Genomic DNA, 19431 nt, shown 5'->3' with positions numbered 1-19431 from the left:
TCATGCTCACCAGTGGTTGTTGTCAGGAGTAGCGTGAAAGGCGAGTGTCAGCGGGCCCCGAAGCTGCTGAGACTCCAGGGGAGGGTACTCTTGGTGAATGGGCAGAGGTGCTGTATCTGCGATCAGAAGTCCGGACACAGGACCTGCGGGAGAGGAGGAGCGACGGAGAGACGCTCAGTGCCCGCAGGACCTTCCACCATGTGACTGCGCGTCAGAGGCGGGGGCGGGCCTTAGCCCCCGGGACGCAGCGGTGATAGTCAGGGGACTAGACCACACAGGGGCTGAGAAGAAGTGATAGTCAAACAAAGCAGGGGTTCATACACAGATCTAGCAGCGCCATACAGAATCAGAGTGGCAGAGAATAGTCCGGTGAAGCACAGGGTCAGACACGGGTCAGGCAACGCAGTACAATATCAGAATGAGAGAGAGCAGTCAGGGGAAGCAGAGGGTCATACACAGGTTGAGCAGAACAGTACCAAATCAGAAACCGGGAGACGTAAACCAAGTCCAAAACAGATCAAATACCAATCAACGTACAAGAACAGGCGAGAGGCACTATCGATGCAGGGTCGAGCACACTCAGGTTAGGAGTATAACCGACAGGGAGGGGTGCTCACCTGAAGCTATAAAAACCCTCCCTGGCGTCAAAGAGAGGCTCTCCCTATTAACCCCTGCACCATCTGATCCAAATCCTGAATACACCATGACAGATCCTGCATGGATCATGACAATAGGGTGCCGATGGAATACTCACACATAATACAAAAAGTAAGTCAGTATTATCTTATCAATCTAATATATCACTGGTTTAAAAAGTGGATAGCGCTACACAGGACTGTCACCTATAATATTACAGGGACCATACCACATATGTGATCTTAATAGGACGGCCAAATGATACCATATGGGCCAAAAAATTGTCCGCTAATAGAGCTAGCTTCACAGCTCAGTGGCTGCCCCACTTAAATACAAGGGATGAAAATTCAAACCTGCACACCCCACTTTAACCCATTATTCCCCTACTTGTTCCCCATCTAATACACTATATCGGTACAATTACCTTCAAGGTATGGGGATGCAGAGTGCTGTCACCTCCTGGACCTGCGCGTCCGCCCCGACGCGCGTTTCGGACACCTTTCTTGAGAAAGAATGCAACCCCTCCATCGGCACACGATCCTACACCCTAATAGTGAGTGCTATTCAATGTGTATGTCTCGCTCTATCCACAAATAAGAAATCTTGCACACGGAGACATCAAAGCAACATGATACTCAAAGGTTTAATTCCAAAGAGAGTAACAGTCTATTTAATGGCGTTTTCTCCAAATGCAAAATGACAGAGGGGTTATACACCCTGCAACATTTAACACAATACCAGTAACCTGCTACATCCGCCCTACTACCCACTGATTCCTGCCACATCTCTTTGATGTAGAAGCAGTAAAAAAGACAAGTTGTGAGAGCAGAGCAGGTCTCATTGGAAATACGTGGAGCTCTTGTGCAAGCTTGATGGCTGATCACCATTGTGCAACCGCCACAGGTTCAGATGCAATAGAAATTACTAAATTTGCCAGAAAAACAAGTTTTCTGCAGAACAATGATGTGCCAACATGTAGTAGAGCTCACAAGTAGCAGTGCAGCAGAGCTCACACATAGAACAAGTAATATATCACAGCAGTTGTAGTTTAGCAGAGCTCACATGTAGCAGTTGCAGTGCAGAGATATAGATGCTTCTCACAAAATTAGAATATGACCAAAAAGTTAATTTATTTCAGTTCTTCAATACAAAAAGAGAAGCTCATATATTATATAGAGTCATTATAAACAGAGTGATCTATTTCACGTGTTTATTTCTGTTAATGTTGATGATTATGGCTTACAGCCAATGAAACCCAAAAGTCATTATCTCAGTAAATTAGAATACTTTATAACAGCAGCTTGAAAAATGATTTTAAAATCTGAAATGTCGTCCTACTGAAATGTATGTTCAGTAAATGCACTCAATACTTGGTCGGGGCTCCTTTTGCATCAATTACTGCATCAATGAGGCATGGCATGGAGGTGATCAGCCTGTTGCACTGCTAAGGTGTTATGGAAGCTCAGGTTGCTTTGATAGCAGCCTTCAGCTCATATGTGTGAGCAGGTGACATGGTGTAAGCCATAATCATCAACATTAACAAAAATAAACACGTGAAATAGATCACTCTGTTTGTAATGACTATCTAATATATGAGTTTCACTTTTTGTATTGAAGAACTGAAATAAATTAACTTTTTGATGATATTCTAATTTTGTGAGATGCACCTGTATCACATGTAGCAGTGCAACAGAGCAGACATTTAGCTGTAATAGAGAGCAGAGCTCATATATACTGTAGCAGTAGCAGTGCAGCAGAGCTCATATTTAGCCTTAATAGTGCTGAAAAGTTCACACATGTATCAATAGTAGTGCATCAGAGCTCATATATAGTTGCAATAGTGCAGCAGAGCTCACTTGTAGCAGTAATACCACAGCAGAGCAGCAATAGTGCGCAGAGCTCACTTGTAGCAGTAATAGTGCGCAGAGCTCACTTGTAGCAGTAAAAGTGCAGCAGAGCTCACTTTTAGCAGTAATTGTGCAACTGAGCTCACGTGTAGCAGTAATAGTGTAGCAGAGCTCACATGTAGCAGAAAGAGTGCAGCAGAGCAGACTTGTAGCAATAATAGTGATGCAGAGCTCATATGTAACATTAATAGTGCATCAGAGCTTCTTCAATTACTGCATCAATGCGGCATGGCATGGAGGCAATCAGCCTGTGGCATTGTTGAGGTGTTATGGAAGCCCAGGTTGCTTTGATAGCAGCCTTCAGCTCATATGTGTGAGCAGGCGACATGGTGTAAGCCAAATTCATCAACATTAACAGAAATAAACACGTGAAATAGATCACTCTGTTTGTAATGACTATCTAATATGAGTTTCACATTTTGTATTGAAGAACTGAAATAAATTAACTTTTTGATGATATTCTAATTTTGTGAGATGCACCTGTATCACATGTAGCAGTGAAGCAGAGCTGACATTTAGCTGTAATAGAGAGCAGAGCTCATATATAGCAGTAGCAGTGCAGCAGAGCTCATATTTAGCCGTAATAGTGCTGCAAAGTTCAAACAAAGCAGCAGAGCTCACATGTGATAGTAGCAGGGCAGCATAGCTCACAAGTAGTAGCAGCAGTACAGCAGACCTCACATGTAGCAGTAATAGTGCTGCAGAACTCACATTTAGGAGTTGTAGTGCAGCAGAGCTGACATGTATCAATAGTAGTGCACCAGAGCTCATACATAGTTGCAATAGTGCAGCAGAGCTCATAGTACAGCAGAGCTTCAAAGTAGCAGTAATAGTGCGCAGAGCTCACTTGTAGCAGTAAAAGTGCAGCAGAGCTCACTTTTAGAAGTAATTGTGCAACAGAGCTCACTTGTAGCAGTAATAGTGCAGCAGAACCTACGTTTAGCAGTAATAGTACAGCAGAGCTCACTTGTAATAGTGCAGCAGAGGTCACATATAGCAGTAAGAGTGCAGCGGAGCTGACGTGTAGCAATAATTGTGCAGCAGAGCTCATATGTAGCAATAATAGTGCAACAGAGCTTCTACATAGAAGCAATAGTGCCGCAGAGCTCTGTAGCAATAGTAGTGTAGCAGAGGTCACATGTAGCAGTAATAGTGCAGCAGAGCTCATATGTAGCAATAATAGTGCACCAGAGCTTATACATAGAAGCAATAGTGCCGCAGAGCTCACTTGTGGCAGCAATAGTGCAGCAGAGCCTACATGTAGCAGCAATAGTGCCGCAGAAGTCACTTGTAGCAGTAGTAGTGGAGTGCCCGCCAGGGCAGTGGGAATACTCGGTACTGGGCCACTTCTTAAAGGGGCAGTGTCACAGTGGCGGTGACCCGATCCGTGGCCCTGGGCATCCAATAAAAGGGGAATATTTTCAAGGGATGAAAATAGTTTGTAATAAGTGTTCGTGACGCCACCTGTGGTTTCTGGTCGGAGGTGACCAGCGCTGCAGTGCAGATCCCCTGGAACTGATGGTGTGATGCAGTAGAGCTGGAGTAGCCCTCCACTGACAAAGCTGTTGTCCCAGGGCAGTGGTTGTGAAGATGTAATGTTTGAGGATGATAGATGTAGCAGTGTTGAGTGAGTGTCAAGGAAAGAATTCAGAGGAGACAGCTGGGTGCAGTTCCAAAGATATACTCACAGCCTGTCTGCAGTACAGATGCCCATTTGGTGCCATGTCTTTCAGGTGAGGGGCAAAGTCAACTCCCATGCAGATGGAGCACACCTTTCCAACACTCCCTTCAGTATATGCCTTTCCTGGCCATCTCACTGTGTTGCTTTCTCACCTCTTCCTATGCAACACCTCACAGTCAGAGTCCCAGGCCAGCAGCCACGGACCTTATAGGATAATGTGCTCAGTTCGTTTCCTTGCTCCCTTTTGGTTGCCTTTCTGGTGAAAATAACTGTGGTTAGTGGCTGTGGCCCCTAAAGTTGCCACAGCTGTCAGCTTGCTAGCTGAATCCTGTTGTCCACTCCACTAGGATAGGGGCCAAGACCCTTCTGCAACCTGATCCCTCCATGTGACGGCAATCAGCGTGAAATGAGCCCCATGGGTGGCCTATGCCCAGTCCGTGCCTCTGGGATCCCTTCCCTCTATAGGGAGCTTCCATTGGTATCTACTCCTTCCAGCAGCTCCTCTATCAGAATCCTTCCACTTCTTCCCCTGAGGGAACTGTCCTAACTTCTGTTCTCCTGCTCTAACCATCAAGCTCCACCCTCCTCCCAACACCCTTTACTATCCAGCAGGGATGAGATCATCCTCTCTTAGAGTACATCCAGGGTGCTCTGCTATACTGTTTGTGTTGGATGTAGGTGTAAAATTGCAGTCAGGTGCCTCCACCTTACCTGGGAGGTGGGTTACTACACCTCTGGATGAGGTGCAGTACCTCTGTGGCGACTGAACCCTCAGGGACACCACAGTAGTGCAGCAGAGCTCAGATGTAACAGTAGTTGTGCAGCAGAGCTCACTTGTAGCAGTAATAGTGCAGCAGAGGCTACATGTAGCAATAATAGTGCACAGAGGTCACTTGTAGCAGTAATAGTACAGCAGAGCTCATATGTAACAGTAGTAGTGCAGCAAAGCTCACTTGTAGCAGTAATAGTGCAGCAGAGCTCACTTGTAGCAGTAATAGTGCAGCAGAGCTCACTTGTAGCAGTAATAGTGCAGCAGGGCTCTCTTGTAGCAGTAATAGTACAGCAGGGCTCACTTGTAGCAGTAATAGTGCAGCAGAGCTCATTTGTAGCAGTAATAGTGCAGCAGAGCTCACTTGTAGCAGTAATAGTGCAGCAGGGCTCACTTGTAGCAGTAATAGTGCAGCATGGCTCTCTTGTAGCAGTAATAGTGCAGCAGAGCTCACTTGTAGCAGTAATAGTGCAGCAGAGCTCACTTGTAGCAGTAATAGTGCAGCATAGCTCTCTTGTAGCAGTAATAGTGCAGCAGAGCTCACTTGTAGCAGTAGTAGTGCAGCAGAGCTCACTTGTAGCAGTAATAGTGCAGCAGATCTCACTTGCAGCAGTAATAGTGTGCAGCGCTCAGTTGTAGCAGAAATACTGCAGCATAGCTCTCTTGTAGCAGTGATCGTGCAGCAGAGCTCACTTGTAGCAGTAATAGTGCAGCAGATCTCACTTGCAACAGTAATAGTATGCAGATCTCACTTGTAGCAGTAATAGTGCAGCAGAGATCACTTGTAGCAGTAATAGTGCAGCAGAGCTCACATGTAACAGTAGTTGTACAGAAGAGCTCACTTGTAGCACTAATAGTGCGCAGAGCTCACTTGTAGCAGTAATAGTGCAGCAGAGCTCACATGTAACAGTAGTTGTGCAGAAGAGCTCACTTGTAGCAGTAATAGTGCAGCAGAGCTCACTAGTAGCAGTAATAGTGCAGCAGAGCTCACTTGTAGCAGTAATAGTCAAGCAGAGCTCACTTGTAGCAGTAATAGTGCAGCAGAGCTCACATGTAACAGTAGTTGTGCAGAAGAGCTCACTTGTAGCAGTAATAGTGCAGCAGAGCTCACATGTAGCAGTAATAGTGCTGCAGAGCTCACATGTAAGTGTTGTGCAGAAGAGCGCACTTGTAGCAGTAATAGTCAAGCAGAGCTCACTTGTAGCAGTAATAGTGCAGCAGAGCTCACATGTAACAGTAGTTGTGCAGAAGAGCTCACTTGTAGCAGTAATAGTGCAGCAGAGCTCACTTGTAGCAGTAATAGTGCAGCAGGGCTCACTTGTAGCAGTAATAGTGCAGCAGGGCTCACTTGTAGCAGTAATAGTGCAGCAGAGCTCACTTGTAGCAGTAATAGTGCAGCAGAGCTCACATGTAACAGTAGTTGTGCTGAAGAGCTCACTTGCAGCAGTAATAGTGAAGCAGAGCTCACATGTAACAGTAGTTGTACAGAAGAGCTCACTTGTAGCACTAATAGTGCGCAGAGCTCACTTGTAGCAGTAATAGTGCAGCATAGCTCTCTTGTAGCAGTAATAGTGCAGCAGAGCTCACTAGCAGCAGTAATAGTGCAGCAGAGCTCACTTGTAGCAGTAATAGTCAAGCAGAGCTCACTTGTAGCAGTAATAGTGCAGCAGAGCTCACATGTAACAGTAGTTGTGCAGAAGAGCTCACTTGTAGCAGTAATAGTGCAGCAGAGCTCACTTGTAGCAGTAATAGTGCAGCAGTGCTCACTTGTAGCAGTAATAGTGCAGCAGGGCTCACTTGTAGCAGTAATAGTGCAGCAGAGCTCACTTGTAGCAGTAATAGTGCAGCAGAGCTCACATGTAACAGTAGTTGTGCTGAAGAGCTCACTTGCAGCAGTAATAGTGAAGCAGAGCTCACATGTAACAGTAGTTGTACAGAAGAGCTCACTTGTAGCACTAATAGTGCGCAGAGCTCACTTGTAGCAGTAATAGTGCAGCATAGCTCTCTTGTAGCAGTAATAGTGCAGCAGAGCTCACTAGTAGCAGTAATAGTGCAGCAGAGCTCACTTGTAGCAGTAATAGTCAAGCAGAGCTCACTTGTAGCAGTAATAGTGCAGCAGAGCTCACATGTAACAGTAGTTGTGCAGAAGAGCTCACTTGTAGCAGTAATAGTGCAGCAGAGCTCACTTGTAGCAGTAATAGTGCAGCAGTGCTCACTTGTAGCAGTAATAGTGCAGCAGGGCTCACTTGTAGCAGTAATAGTGCAGCAGAGCTCACTTGTAGCAGTAATAGTGCAGCAGAGCTCACATGTAACAGTAGTTGTGCTGAAGAGCTCACTTGCAGCAGTAATAGTGAAGCAGAGCTCACATGTAACAGTAGTTGTACAGAAGAGCTCACTTGTAGCACTAATAGTGTGCAGAGCTCACTTGTAGCAGTAATAGTGCAGCATAGCTCTCTTGTAGCAGTAATAGTGCAGCAGAGCTCACTTGTAGCAGTAATAGTGCAGCAGAGCTCACATGTAACAGTAGTTGTGCTGAAGAGCTCACTTGCAGCAGTAATAGTGAAGCAGAGCTCACATGTAACAGTAGTTGTACAGAAGAGCTCACTTGTAGCACTAATAGTGCGCAGAGCTCACTTGTAGCACTAATAGTGCGCAGAGCTCACTTGTAGCAGTAATAGTGCAGCATAGCGCTCTTGTAGCAGTAATAGTGCAGCAGAGCTCACATGTAACAGTAATAGTGCAGCAGAGCTTACTTGTAGCAGTAATAGTGCAGCAGAGCAGACTTGTAGCAGTAATAGTGCAGCAGGGCTCACTTGTAGCAGTAATAGTGCAGCAGGGCTCACTTGTAGCAGTAATAGTGCAGCAGAGCTCACTTGTAGCAGTAATAGTGCAGCAGAGCTCACATGTAACAGTAGTTGTGCTGAAGAGCTCACTTGCAGCAGTAATAGTGAAGCAAAGCTCACATGTAACAGTAGTTGTACAGAAGAGCTCACTTGTAGCACTAATAGTGCGCAGAGCTCACTTGTAGCAGTAATAGTGCAGCATAGCGCTCTTGTAGCAGTAATAGTGCAGCAGAGCTCACATGTAACAGTAATAGTGCAGCAGAGCTTACTTGTAGCAGTAATAGTCAAGCAGAGCTCACTTGCAGCAGTAATAGTGAAGCAGAGCTCACATGTAACAGTAGTTGTACAGAAGAGCTCACTTGTAGCACTAATAGTGCGCAGAGCTCAATTGTAGCAGTAATAGTGCAGCAGAGCTCACATGTAACAGTAATAGTGCAGCAGAGCTTACTTGTAGCAGTAATAGTGCAGCAGAGCTCACATGTAACAGTAATAGTGCAGCAGAGCTTACTTGTAGCAGTAATAGTGCAGCAGAGCAGACTTGTAGCAGTAATAGTGCAGCAGGGCTCACTTGTAGCAGTAATAGTGCAGCAGAGCTCACTTGTAGCAGTAATAGTGCAGCAGAGCTCACATGTAACAGTAGTTGTGCTGAAGAGCTCACTTGCAGCAGTAATAGTGAAGCAGAGCTCACATGTAACAGTAGTTGTACAGAAGAGCTCACTTGTAGCACTAATAGTGCGCAGAGCTCACTTGTAGCAGTAATAGTGCAGCATAGCGCTCTTGTAGCAGTAATAGTGCAGCAGAGCTCACATGTAACAGTAATAGTGCAGCAGAGCTTACTTGTAGCAGTAATAGTCAAGCAGAGCTCACTTGCAGCAGTAATAGTGAAGCAGAGCTCACATGTAACAGTAGTTGTACAGAAGAGCTCACTTGTAGCACTAATAGTGCGCAGAGCTCAATTGTAGCAGTAATAGTGCAGCAGAGCTCACATGTAACAGTAGTTGTACAGAAGAGCTCACTTGTAGCAGTAATAGTGCAGCAGAAAGATTGCAGTATGAAATTGTTGTTGCAGCTTTAGAGATGTTTTTTTTCCTCTTGCACCCTGGTGAGCATTCTAATTTCAGTAAAAGCACAATCATTTTCTAAGAAGTGGAGTACCAGCTGGGGTCCTGGGGACGCTCATCAATGTACAGCCCATGTAATACATTCTCATTCTCTGCTTTTGTCCTGAGGACCAGATTCATCTAATCTAAAAGCAAATGTCTGCAGATTTCTCCTGAATTAGTTCCAATCTAAAAGAAAAATACAATTAAACAAACTGGATAATATTCTAATATTTACTGCTGAGCTGAGTAGTAATCTCGTATCACCGGCCAGGGAAACCCCTGCTGGACCATCATCTTTACCTGATGTGATCACATGATCTGATCAGTTTGTTGATGGAAAAACCCATCTGGTGACCCCCAGTATCTGAGGCCACAGGTTATGGGCTGATGGTTTCTGTTTTATACCTTTCGAGAACTCTTCTGTAAATAAAGAAAACTTTCCACCGCTCATTTCTAAATGCAATATGCAATATCACACTGGTAAATTAAAAAAATGCTAAATAATTTTAAAAGTATCACGCTTGCATCTTACAGCAACATTTTCCTCTTTTGAGTCAGAAAGCCTATAAATGAAGCTGCGGCATCCTGTGCTTATGTGATACTTCAGAAATTATATCACCTGATAGCAAAAAAAGAGGAAGTCGATGTCATTTTGCTGAAGTGTGACAAGATGCAGTCAGTGGAACATACAATGATCTGCTGCTAGTATATTATGTATATATATATGTGTGAGTGGAAAAAATACTGCAGGGTAAAAAGCTTCATACATAGAAGTGTTAATAATGGTTTATTTCTACCAATAAACAAAATACAAAGTGAGCGGAGAAAAGAGAAATGTAACTCCATCGGTATCTGATGACCAATCGCCTCCTCCATAATTAGTATTTGAAGACATAACGTCACCTCCATCATCAGTGTCTGATGACTGCCCGTCACCTCCATCATCAGTATCTGGTGACTGACCAATGCCTCCATCATCAGTATCTGATGACCGCCCGTCGCCTCCATCATCAGTATCTGGTGACTGCCTGTCGCCTCCATCATCAGTATCTGGTGACAGCCCGTCATCTCCATCATCAGTATCTGGTGACCGCCCATCGCCTCCATCATTAGTATCTGGTGCCCACCCATCATTAGTGTCTGGTGACCGTCCATCGCCTTCATCATCAGTATCTGGTGACCGCTTGCCACCTCCATCATCAGTATCTGGTGACCGCTCATCGCCGCCATCATCAGTATCTGATGACCGCCCATCGCCTCCATCATCAGTATCTGGTGACTGCCTGTTGCCTACATCATCAGTATCTGGTGACCGCCCATCGCCTCCATCATCAGTATCTGGTGACCATCCATTGTCTACATCATCAGTATCTGGTGACCATCCGTCACCTCCATCAGTATCTGGTGACTGCCTGTCGCCTCCATCATCAGTATCTGGTGACCGCAAGTTGCCTCCATCATTAGAATCTGGTGACCGCAAGTCACCTCCATCATCAGTATCTGGTGACTGCCCATTGCCTCCATCATCAGTATCTGATGACCGCCCGTCACCTCCATCATTAGTATCTAGTGACCGTCCGTCGCCTCAATCATCAGTATCTGGTGACTGCTCATCACCTCCATCATCAGTGTCTGGTGACTGCCCGTCACCTTCATCACCTCTTCTCGTCACTTGTACTTATAGTTTACGGATCTTGGTAGGACTTCTGTCTGGCCGGATCATCACCTCCAGGACTCCTCGTTATTAATGACATTGGCTGAGTGTTGGGTATTGTTGTCCGAATGCACAATAAATCTGGAGGTGATCAGATGCCTCCTGCTGGTTTTACATGAAGGGTAATTATCTGCCAGGACTTCTCAGCATTGAGGCAGGGCCGGCGTTAGGGGCAGGCAGCCCAGGCAGCTGCCTAGGGCCCCCGCTCCCCCAGGGGCCACCAGCTTGCAGCACATCATGCAGCCCCTATGGGGCCTGTGAGGCAGGGGGGCCCGCCTGCCCCCAGCGCCGACTCCCCCTGCCACCACATTGAACTATACCGGCGTCATAGATGCTGGTACAGTTCAAAGCAATGATGGAGGAGAGCGCGTCAGCTGACGCTCCCTCTCCCATCATTCCCTGCTCTTCCTCTGACACTGCGGGTGCGTGATGACGTCATCGCGCACTCTCTGTGTACCAGGCAGAGCAGTCGATGAGACAGGAGCTGGGAGCAGCGAGGGCACAAGGAGAGGTGAGGATAGTGTTTTTTTATAATGTAACAGTGAGTACTGGACTGTGGGGCCATCCTCGGGGGGATGTGCTATATACTATGTGGGGCTGTACTATATACCATGGTGCTGTGCTGAATACCATGTGGGGCTGTGCTATATATCATGATGCTGTGCTGTATACCATGTGGGGCTGAGCTATATGCCATTTGGGTCTGTGCTATATGCCATGGTGCTGTGCTTTATACCTTGTGGGGCTGTACTATATACCATGGTGCTGTGCTGTATACCATGTGGGGCTGTGCTATATACCATGATGCTGTGCTGTATACCATGTGGGGCTGAGCTATATACCATGTGGGGCTGTGCTATTTACCATGCTGCTGTGCTGTATACCATGTGGGGCTGTGCTATTTACCATGGTGCTGTGCTGTATACAATGTGGGTCTGTGCTATATGCCATGTGTTGCTGTGCTATATACCATATGGGCTATGCTATATACCATGTTGTGCTGTGCTATATACCATGTGGGGCTGTGTTATATACTATGTGGGCTGTGTTATATACCATGTGGGCTGTGTTATATACTATGCAGCTGTGCTATATACTATGTGGGCTGTGTTATATACTATGTGGGCTGTGTTATATACTATGTGGCTGTGTTATATACCATGGGGGGTACATTATATTCTATGGGGGAGGCTGTGTTATATAATATGGGGGACTACATTATTTTCTATGGGAGGTGGGCTGTATTATATTCTATTCGGGGCTACATTATGTTCTATGGGGGGTTGTATTATATTATATTCTATGGGGGGTGATTGCACCATACTCTGAGGGGGCTACATTATACTATATGAGGAGGCTACATTGTATTCTATGGTGGGCTGCATTATATTCTATGGGGGCTAGATTATATTCTATGGGGGCTTCATTATACTTTATGAGGGGGCTACATAATATTCTATTGGGGCTGCATTATGCTATATGAGGAGGGCTACACTGTATTCTATGGAGGTGCTACATTACACTATATGAGGGGCTGCATTATATTCTATGGGGGTTGTATTATACTCTATGAGGGGCTGCCATATAGTCTATGGAGGAGCTGCATTATATTCTATGGGGGGTTACATTATATTCTGTGGGGTGGCAGCATTATACTATAAGGGGTGGCTGCATTATATTCTATGGGGGGGTTACATTACATTGCATGGTGGGGCTGCATTATACTCTGTGGGGTGGCTGCATTATGCTCTCTGGGGTGGCTGCATTATACTATATCGAGGACTGTGGGGAATGCATTATACTATGTGAAAAACTATGGGGTGCATTATACTATGGGAAGTGAATTGTACTACATAGATGACTGGCGGAGTATTATACTATATGGAGCACTATGAGGAGTGCATTATACTATATGGAGGACTGAGCAGTGTATTTTAATATATGGAGGACTAGAAGGGGTGTATTATATTATATGGAGGACTGAGTTTATTTTAATATAAGGAGGGCTATGTGGAGTGTATTATACTATATGGAGGACTATGAGGAGTGTATTATACTATATGGAGGACTATGGGGCACATTATATACATTATATTATATGGAGGACTATAGGGAGTGTATTATACTATATGGAGGACTATGGGGTGTAAACTGTCGAAGTGCTGTTGATAACATGATACTGTATGGGGACAGATTGATCCATTAGTGATTGTTCTGTCTCCATCATTGTTATTCAGACGGTGGAAAGAGGCCGGGAAACAAGTGTTGAACGACTTCAATATTGTAGATCACACTCATTTAGCGGCCTGAACTCAGCACATGTGAATACAATCGAAATGCTTCTGTGTGATGTGCAATATGTTAGCATTTGGGACCCCATTTAAACTTTGTCTAGGGTCCCACTTTGCCTAAAACTGGCCCTGCTTTGAGGATACCACTATTCCTGACTAAATCCACAACTCCGTTTCCTGAAATTCAGCCCGAGATCTGCAGGACCATCCACCGTGTGTCACAGTTCCTGCAGACCCTCGCTGATGTGCCGCTCTCCTGCAAACCCTCGCTGATGTGCCGCTCTTTAGCTTCCAGAAACAATCTCCCTCTGTTACAGCCGAATACTCCACATTTTATTCCTCAGTCTAGTGACCTGCTGGCATTTTTCTGCTCCCCAAGTCCGTGTTTTCGTGCTCAGGTGAGTCAATTGCCTTTGTTTCCATGTGGAAGGTTTTTGACGAGAATTCTTCTTCCACTATTTCTGGCCAGGCTTCTCTGAACAGTAGATGGTGCAGCTGGTACTGCTGGTCGCTGCCAGTTCTGAGCTGATGGCTCTGCTGGACATCTTCTGATTTCAAAGAGAAGTACATGATGTGTCTTATCTGCTGCGCTAAGTTTCCTTGGCCGACCACTGCACCATCTGTCCTCAGCTTTTCTCATTTCTTGGTGTCCTCAATGCTGAGGAATCCAGGCAGACACTGACCCATCATGTAATATCATCAGGAGGCATCTGATCAGCTCAAAATTTATTCTGCATCTGGACAACGACCCCCAGCATCCAGCCAGTGTCATTAAGGAGGAGTCCTGGGAGTGATGGATTTACATTTCTCTTTTCTGCATGCTCTTTGCATTTTCTTAATTAATAAAAGTAAACAATTAATTCTTCTATGTTTGAAAACATTTTACTCTGCAGCATTTTCCACACCTGCATAAAACTTTAGCAGGGAACTGTATATATCTAATATATAAAGCTCAAATATGTGTATGTATGTATGTGTGTATGTATGTGTGTATGTCCGGGATTGGCATCCGCACCGTCGCAGCTACAGCCACCAAATATGGCAGTCACCCGTCTGGACCCCGAGAGCGTCATAGGCTATGTTGTGAGGTGAAATTCACCAAACAATTTTGCCCCTATCTACATAATGGGGAAAAAGTGTGTGTGTATCAAGCCTCGCCCCTCATTATGATGTCACAATGGTTGCCATGGCGACGCTGATGTCATCATAGGTTGCAAGCCCCGCCGCTCACTATGATGTCATAATGGTTGACTATGGGATGGAGGATGTGTGATGGGTATATGGGCACTGGTCTATGGGATGGAGGATGTGTGATGGGTATATGGGCACTCGACTATGGGATGGTGAATATGTATGATGGGTATATGGGCATGGGACTATGGGATGGAGGATGTGTGATGGGTATATGGGTACTCAACTATGGGATGGAGGATATGTATGATGGGTATATGGGCACGGGCCTATGGGATCGTGGATATGTATGATGGGCATATGGGCACGAGGATATGTATGATGGGTATATGGGCATGGGACTATGGGATGGAGGATGTATGATGGGTATATGGGCACGGGCCTATGGGATGGAGGATATGTATGATGGGTATATGGGCACGGGACTATGGGATGGAGGATAATTATAATTTGCTATAACTAACCACAGTTAGTTACTATGCCCGGGCAGCGCCGGGCTCTTCAGCTAGTTACTTATATAAGTAGATCATTAATATTCCACAGCACATACAGAGAAAAGGCAGAGAAGAAACAATGAACCTCATGACCCTAATCAAAATACAAGTGTCTCGGCCAATGACCCAAGGGGCAAATAATAAAGTAATGAAGAAAGTATTTTGGGTGGTTCCCCTTTAAAATCAATTTAGTCCTAAAGGGAGTTTGTAAGCTCAAAATAATTGTCCAAATCAAGCATAGTAGCTCCTAACCCAACAATTCAGTACACCTTTCATCTACTTGTGTTCCCTCTCTTTGTTGAGGTGGTTGCACAAAAGTAGATTTACAGAAGCACTGAACGGCTCTACTCCACCATGAGCAACCCCAGCTACTGTGCTTGGTTTGGACAGTCATTTTTTACTGACCGACTATATATTTTGTTTCACTCAGTCTTGTGATTCACATAGTTATGGGATATATGAAGTCTCTGTAAAATAGAGATAATCTGTGATCAGGAGATGAGGACTCACATCATTCTCCAGGTTGAATTCCTTGTCGCACACCGGAGAGCTGCTCTTCGATTTCCCAAAGTCCTTAAAACTACTGGAACGTTGTAATGACAGCTAAAGAGGAATGGGGAACAAAGAAAGGAAATTACAAATTTGCATTTATTCTCCAGACCATGACTTGTGAAAATCCAAAAACTAACACATCATAGAAGAGTCTTACATTTTTTAATCCATAGAGTTTACCTCTAAGGCCGGGGTCACACTAGCGTATGGCATCCGATACGAGAGCTAATGACCTTCGGCTCCTGCTCTGCTGCGAGTGGCAGCCGAGTGTCATGCGACTGTGCTCCGAGTATCTCGCACAGAGAGGATTGGAGCACAGCTGTGGAGGAGACAGAGAAACTAATTTCCCCATCTCCTCCATTACCGATATCCGAGTGATGTGCGCTGGGTCGCTCACACCCATAGACTTATATGGTTGCGAGTGCGCCGAGACTCGGCCGAGTGTCGGTGACAATCGCAGCATTTCACTCGCACGTAGAATAAAGCCGAGAAAAAAACGATGATGGGAGCTGCCCCATAGATGAATACTGGTCCGAGTGCTATGCGATGTTTTATCACATAGCACTCGTCCGTATTCATCGCTAGTGTGATGCCGGCCTTAAAGTTATAATCTGTTATTATTGACATTTTTGTAACTATTTTGAAAAATGTTTTTGTTTCATGTCTTATAATAAAGTGCAAACATTTTATCAAAAATTAGACTTTATCTGTAGAGTGGTGAAAAAAGTTTAATGGGGTAAATAGATTTCCACATCTCTGTACAAATCTAATATTACCGTCCTAGACAGGGGTGGATTAAGGGTAGCCAGGGCCCCGGTCATGTGACGGGGTCGGGAAGTCACTAGTTTTCATGACGCATACGGTGCGTCAAGGGGCGGGAAGGGGTTAAATACTGAGGTAAAAAAACTCTGCAAATCCGCAACAAGTGCACGAGGCCTCACAAATACTGAGGTAAAAAACACCAAATGCTCAGCGTGTCCCTGAGGCCTTACAAATACTGAGTGAAAAACTCACCAAATACTCAGCGTGTGCACGAAGCCTTATAAATACTGAGGTAAAAACTCACCAAATACTCAGCATGTGCATGAGGCCTTACAAATACTGGAAGGCTCTTCCACCCAACATCTAGTCCTGACTCACCTGTACTTAACATTGAAACCAGCTAATAGTCTGCAATCACCTGCTGACCTGGACCCATGACCTGTCAGAAAAGTTACTTCACATGAGTCACACAGAGGCTTCTGCTTCATGAAGTTCCCCAGATAGAAGAAGCAGCCTCCGATGTGCAGCCTGTGGCCGGATACACAGGAAGAGATGCTCCTCGTCACAGGCTGTGCCAAAATGTCAGCAGAGGGGATAACGCCACAGACAAGTCGCCATCTCCTCACACACTGGACACGACGCTGCATCTGGCGACGAACAAGCGCACATTGCGCAATGCTAGTCATATTCCAGATGTTCAGCATGTGGAGGACCAAGGGGGGAGAAAAAAGACCCCAGGATTGGAACAGGAGCATGGGAAAGTGGACGGCGGTCGGAGGGGCAGGGTTTATATAGGGGTCGGAGTAAGTAAATAAATATATATGTGGGCAGCGCACACATGCACAATCCTCAGGTTGTATAACTTTCCACTGTTCAAAATATTTCTCTCAGTAGGCCAAGAAAGAAATGTGGCAGGAATAAAGTACACCTCATAGTAACTTATGTGTGAGGCAGAGGTGACAAGACCCGCCATCTCGTGCCCACCTTACTAGAGGTGCCCACTGCCCACATATAACAAAGTTGATGGAAACAGATGACTTCCACTATGATGATTGGTTACCAGCCGCCCGACCACACCCATTTCACAACTAGTCACACCCACGTCCACGCCACACCCATTTAGCACTGCTGATCACACTGACTGGTACTGAGGGCACACTGACTGGTACTGAGGAAAAGAAAGAAAGAACAGAGATAGAGGGAAAAAAGAAAAAGGAGAGAGAAAGAAAGAACAGAGAGAAAGAAAGAAAGAGAAAAACAGAGAGAGAAAGGAAGAAAGAACAGAGAGAGAAAAAAAGAAAGAGGGGAAAGAAAGAAAGAACAGAGAGGGAGAGAGAAAGAAAGAACAGAGAGAAAGAAAGAAAGAAAGAAAGAAAGAAAGAGGGGAAAGAAAGAACAGAGAGAGAAAAAAAGAAATAAAGAAAGAAAGGGGAAAGAAAGAAAGAATAGAGAGGGAGAGAGAAAGAAAGAGGGGAAAGAAGGAACAAAGAGAGAAAGAAAGAGGTGAAAGAAAGAACAAAGAGAACAAAAGAAAGAAAGGGGAAAGAACAGAGAGGGACTAAAGATTTTTTAAGCCACCACCATAACAGGGTAGACACTTTTGGCCGGGCTCTACTTTACTGTAACCTATTAAATATTTGTTAAAATATGCAATACACTTTAGGTAAATTTTTATTTATTTTTCAATTTTTAAAATGACCAATAATATCACATACAAGGAACAAATACCGCTACACCATGTCCAGACCACATATTACCACCACATAGTGACCTATAATACCACATACAAGGAACAAATACCACCGCACCATGACCAGACCACATATTACCACCACAAAGTGACTAAATAATAGCACATGCAAGGGAAAAATAACACCGCACCATGCCCAGACCACATATTACCACCACTTGGTGACTGAATACTACAATACTGATCATTAATAAAAAAAAAACATAATACTATCACCACAAGTGGCATTATACACAGGAGATCTGTATTTAGTATGCAGTGTCTGTGTACAGGTAATTAAGTGATCAATGACATTATACACAGGAGCTCTGTATATAATGTACAGGTAACACAGTGATCACTGGTGACATTATACACAGGACCTCTGTATATATAGTATACAATGTATAGTGTCAGTGTACAGGTAACACACTAACTCACCAGTGATGTCTCTAGGTGAAGTCCTTCATCCTTGCTTTTCATTCATCCAGCACAGACCGCATCACGTCTTCCAGCCACGGCTCGTCTCTGCAGGAAATAACACAGTTATCTAGAGCTCCGCTTGCAGAACACATTACTTAATTTTTCCCAACTTCTACACTACACCACATGAAGAAAAAAAGGCGACATAGTGTCACTCTGCACAGTAACAGGACCGCCCCCCATTTAAAACAATATCCTCAAAAAATTAAATACATCACTGCAGTAATAATATCCCTTAATTAGCCCCTATGGTAATACTATCCCCCATCCTGACCCCCATGTGTCTCATTCCTGGCTTTAGCCATATGTTCTCCCATCCCGCCCTCATGAGTATCCATTCTTCCCCATATGATCTCCATCGCATCCATCCTGCCCCATGATCCTGTGCGATCTGTCTCCATCTGTCTCCAACCCTGCCCCATCTGTCTCCAATCATGCCCTGTATCTCCATTCTGCCCCCATGTCCAGCATTCTGCCCCCATGTCCAGCATTCTGCCCCCAGTCTCCAGCATTCTGCCCCCAGTCTCCAGCATTCTGCCCCAGTCTCCAGCATTCTGCCCCAGTCTCCAGCATTCTGCCCCATGTCAAGCATTCTGCCCCAGTCTACAGCATCCTGCCCCATGTTCAGCATTCTGCCCCAGTCTCCAGCATTCTGCCCCAGTCTCCAGCATTCTGCCCCATGTCCTGCATTCTGCCCCAGTCTACAGCATTCTGCCCCATGTCCAGCATTCTGCCCCAGTCTCCAGCACTCTGCCCCAGTCCAGCATTCTGCTCCGGGCCCCCCAGATCGCCCCTGTAAAAAAAAACAATAAAAAAAATCAAAAACAAGTTCTTCTTACCTGGCCGCGCTCCAGCGGCGGGCGAGGCTCCGTCCCTCCAAGCTGCTGAAGCGTGCTCTAACCGGCAACTGACACTGACGTCAGACGCCGGCGAGGTGCACGCTGCGGCTGACGTCAGCTGCCAACCTCCGATTGGCTGGCGGCTGTTAACTATTGACGTGCTGGCTGGCGGGCCCGCATGTCAATAGCATTTAGCTGCTGCCCGCAACTCCGCGCTAAGGGCCTGGTTTACCTGCCGGTAGGGGCCCGGTGAGCAGAGGAGACCGGGCCCGATGCGGCCCCCTCTGCCCACCGGGCCCCATACGTCAGTCAGGGCAGTAATGCCCTGATGGCGGCACTGCCCAGCACACTAATACAGTCCAGTTAGTGAGAGTCCTATTCTCTACCCACGGTTCCGCTTCCTCTTTCCTCTTAAGTAGAGTTGAGCGACTTTTGTT

The 19431-nt window shown here is 45.6% G+C and overlaps 1 protein-coding gene across 2 annotated transcripts in view; it reads right to left on the bottom strand.

The window, feature by feature from the left end:
* Positions 1-19431, bottom strand: part of SASH3 (SAM and SH3 domain containing 3) — a 78251-nt gene that overhangs the window by 19069 nt on the left and 39751 nt on the right. The window contains exon 2 of one of the 2 annotated variants that reach the window (XM_073589863.1): positions 15140-15232. In XM_073589863.1, coding sequence (XP_073445964.1) covers positions 15140-15232 — 93 coding nt within the window. Of the gene's footprint in view, positions 1-4231; positions 4369-15139; positions 15233-19431 lie in introns of those variants that run through there. The other variant, XM_073589864.1, reaches the window with a different exon arrangement.

The sequence above is a fragment of the Dendrobates tinctorius genome, unplaced genomic scaffold, assembly GCF_039654945.1.
Source record: "Dendrobates tinctorius isolate UK_male_01 unplaced genomic scaffold, ASM3965494v1 ptg000114l, whole genome shotgun sequence".
In the NCBI taxonomy this organism is placed as follows: Eukaryota; Metazoa; Chordata; class Amphibia; order Anura; family Dendrobatidae; genus Dendrobates; species Dendrobates tinctorius.
This window is presented reverse-complemented; position numbering and strand designations above follow the sequence as displayed.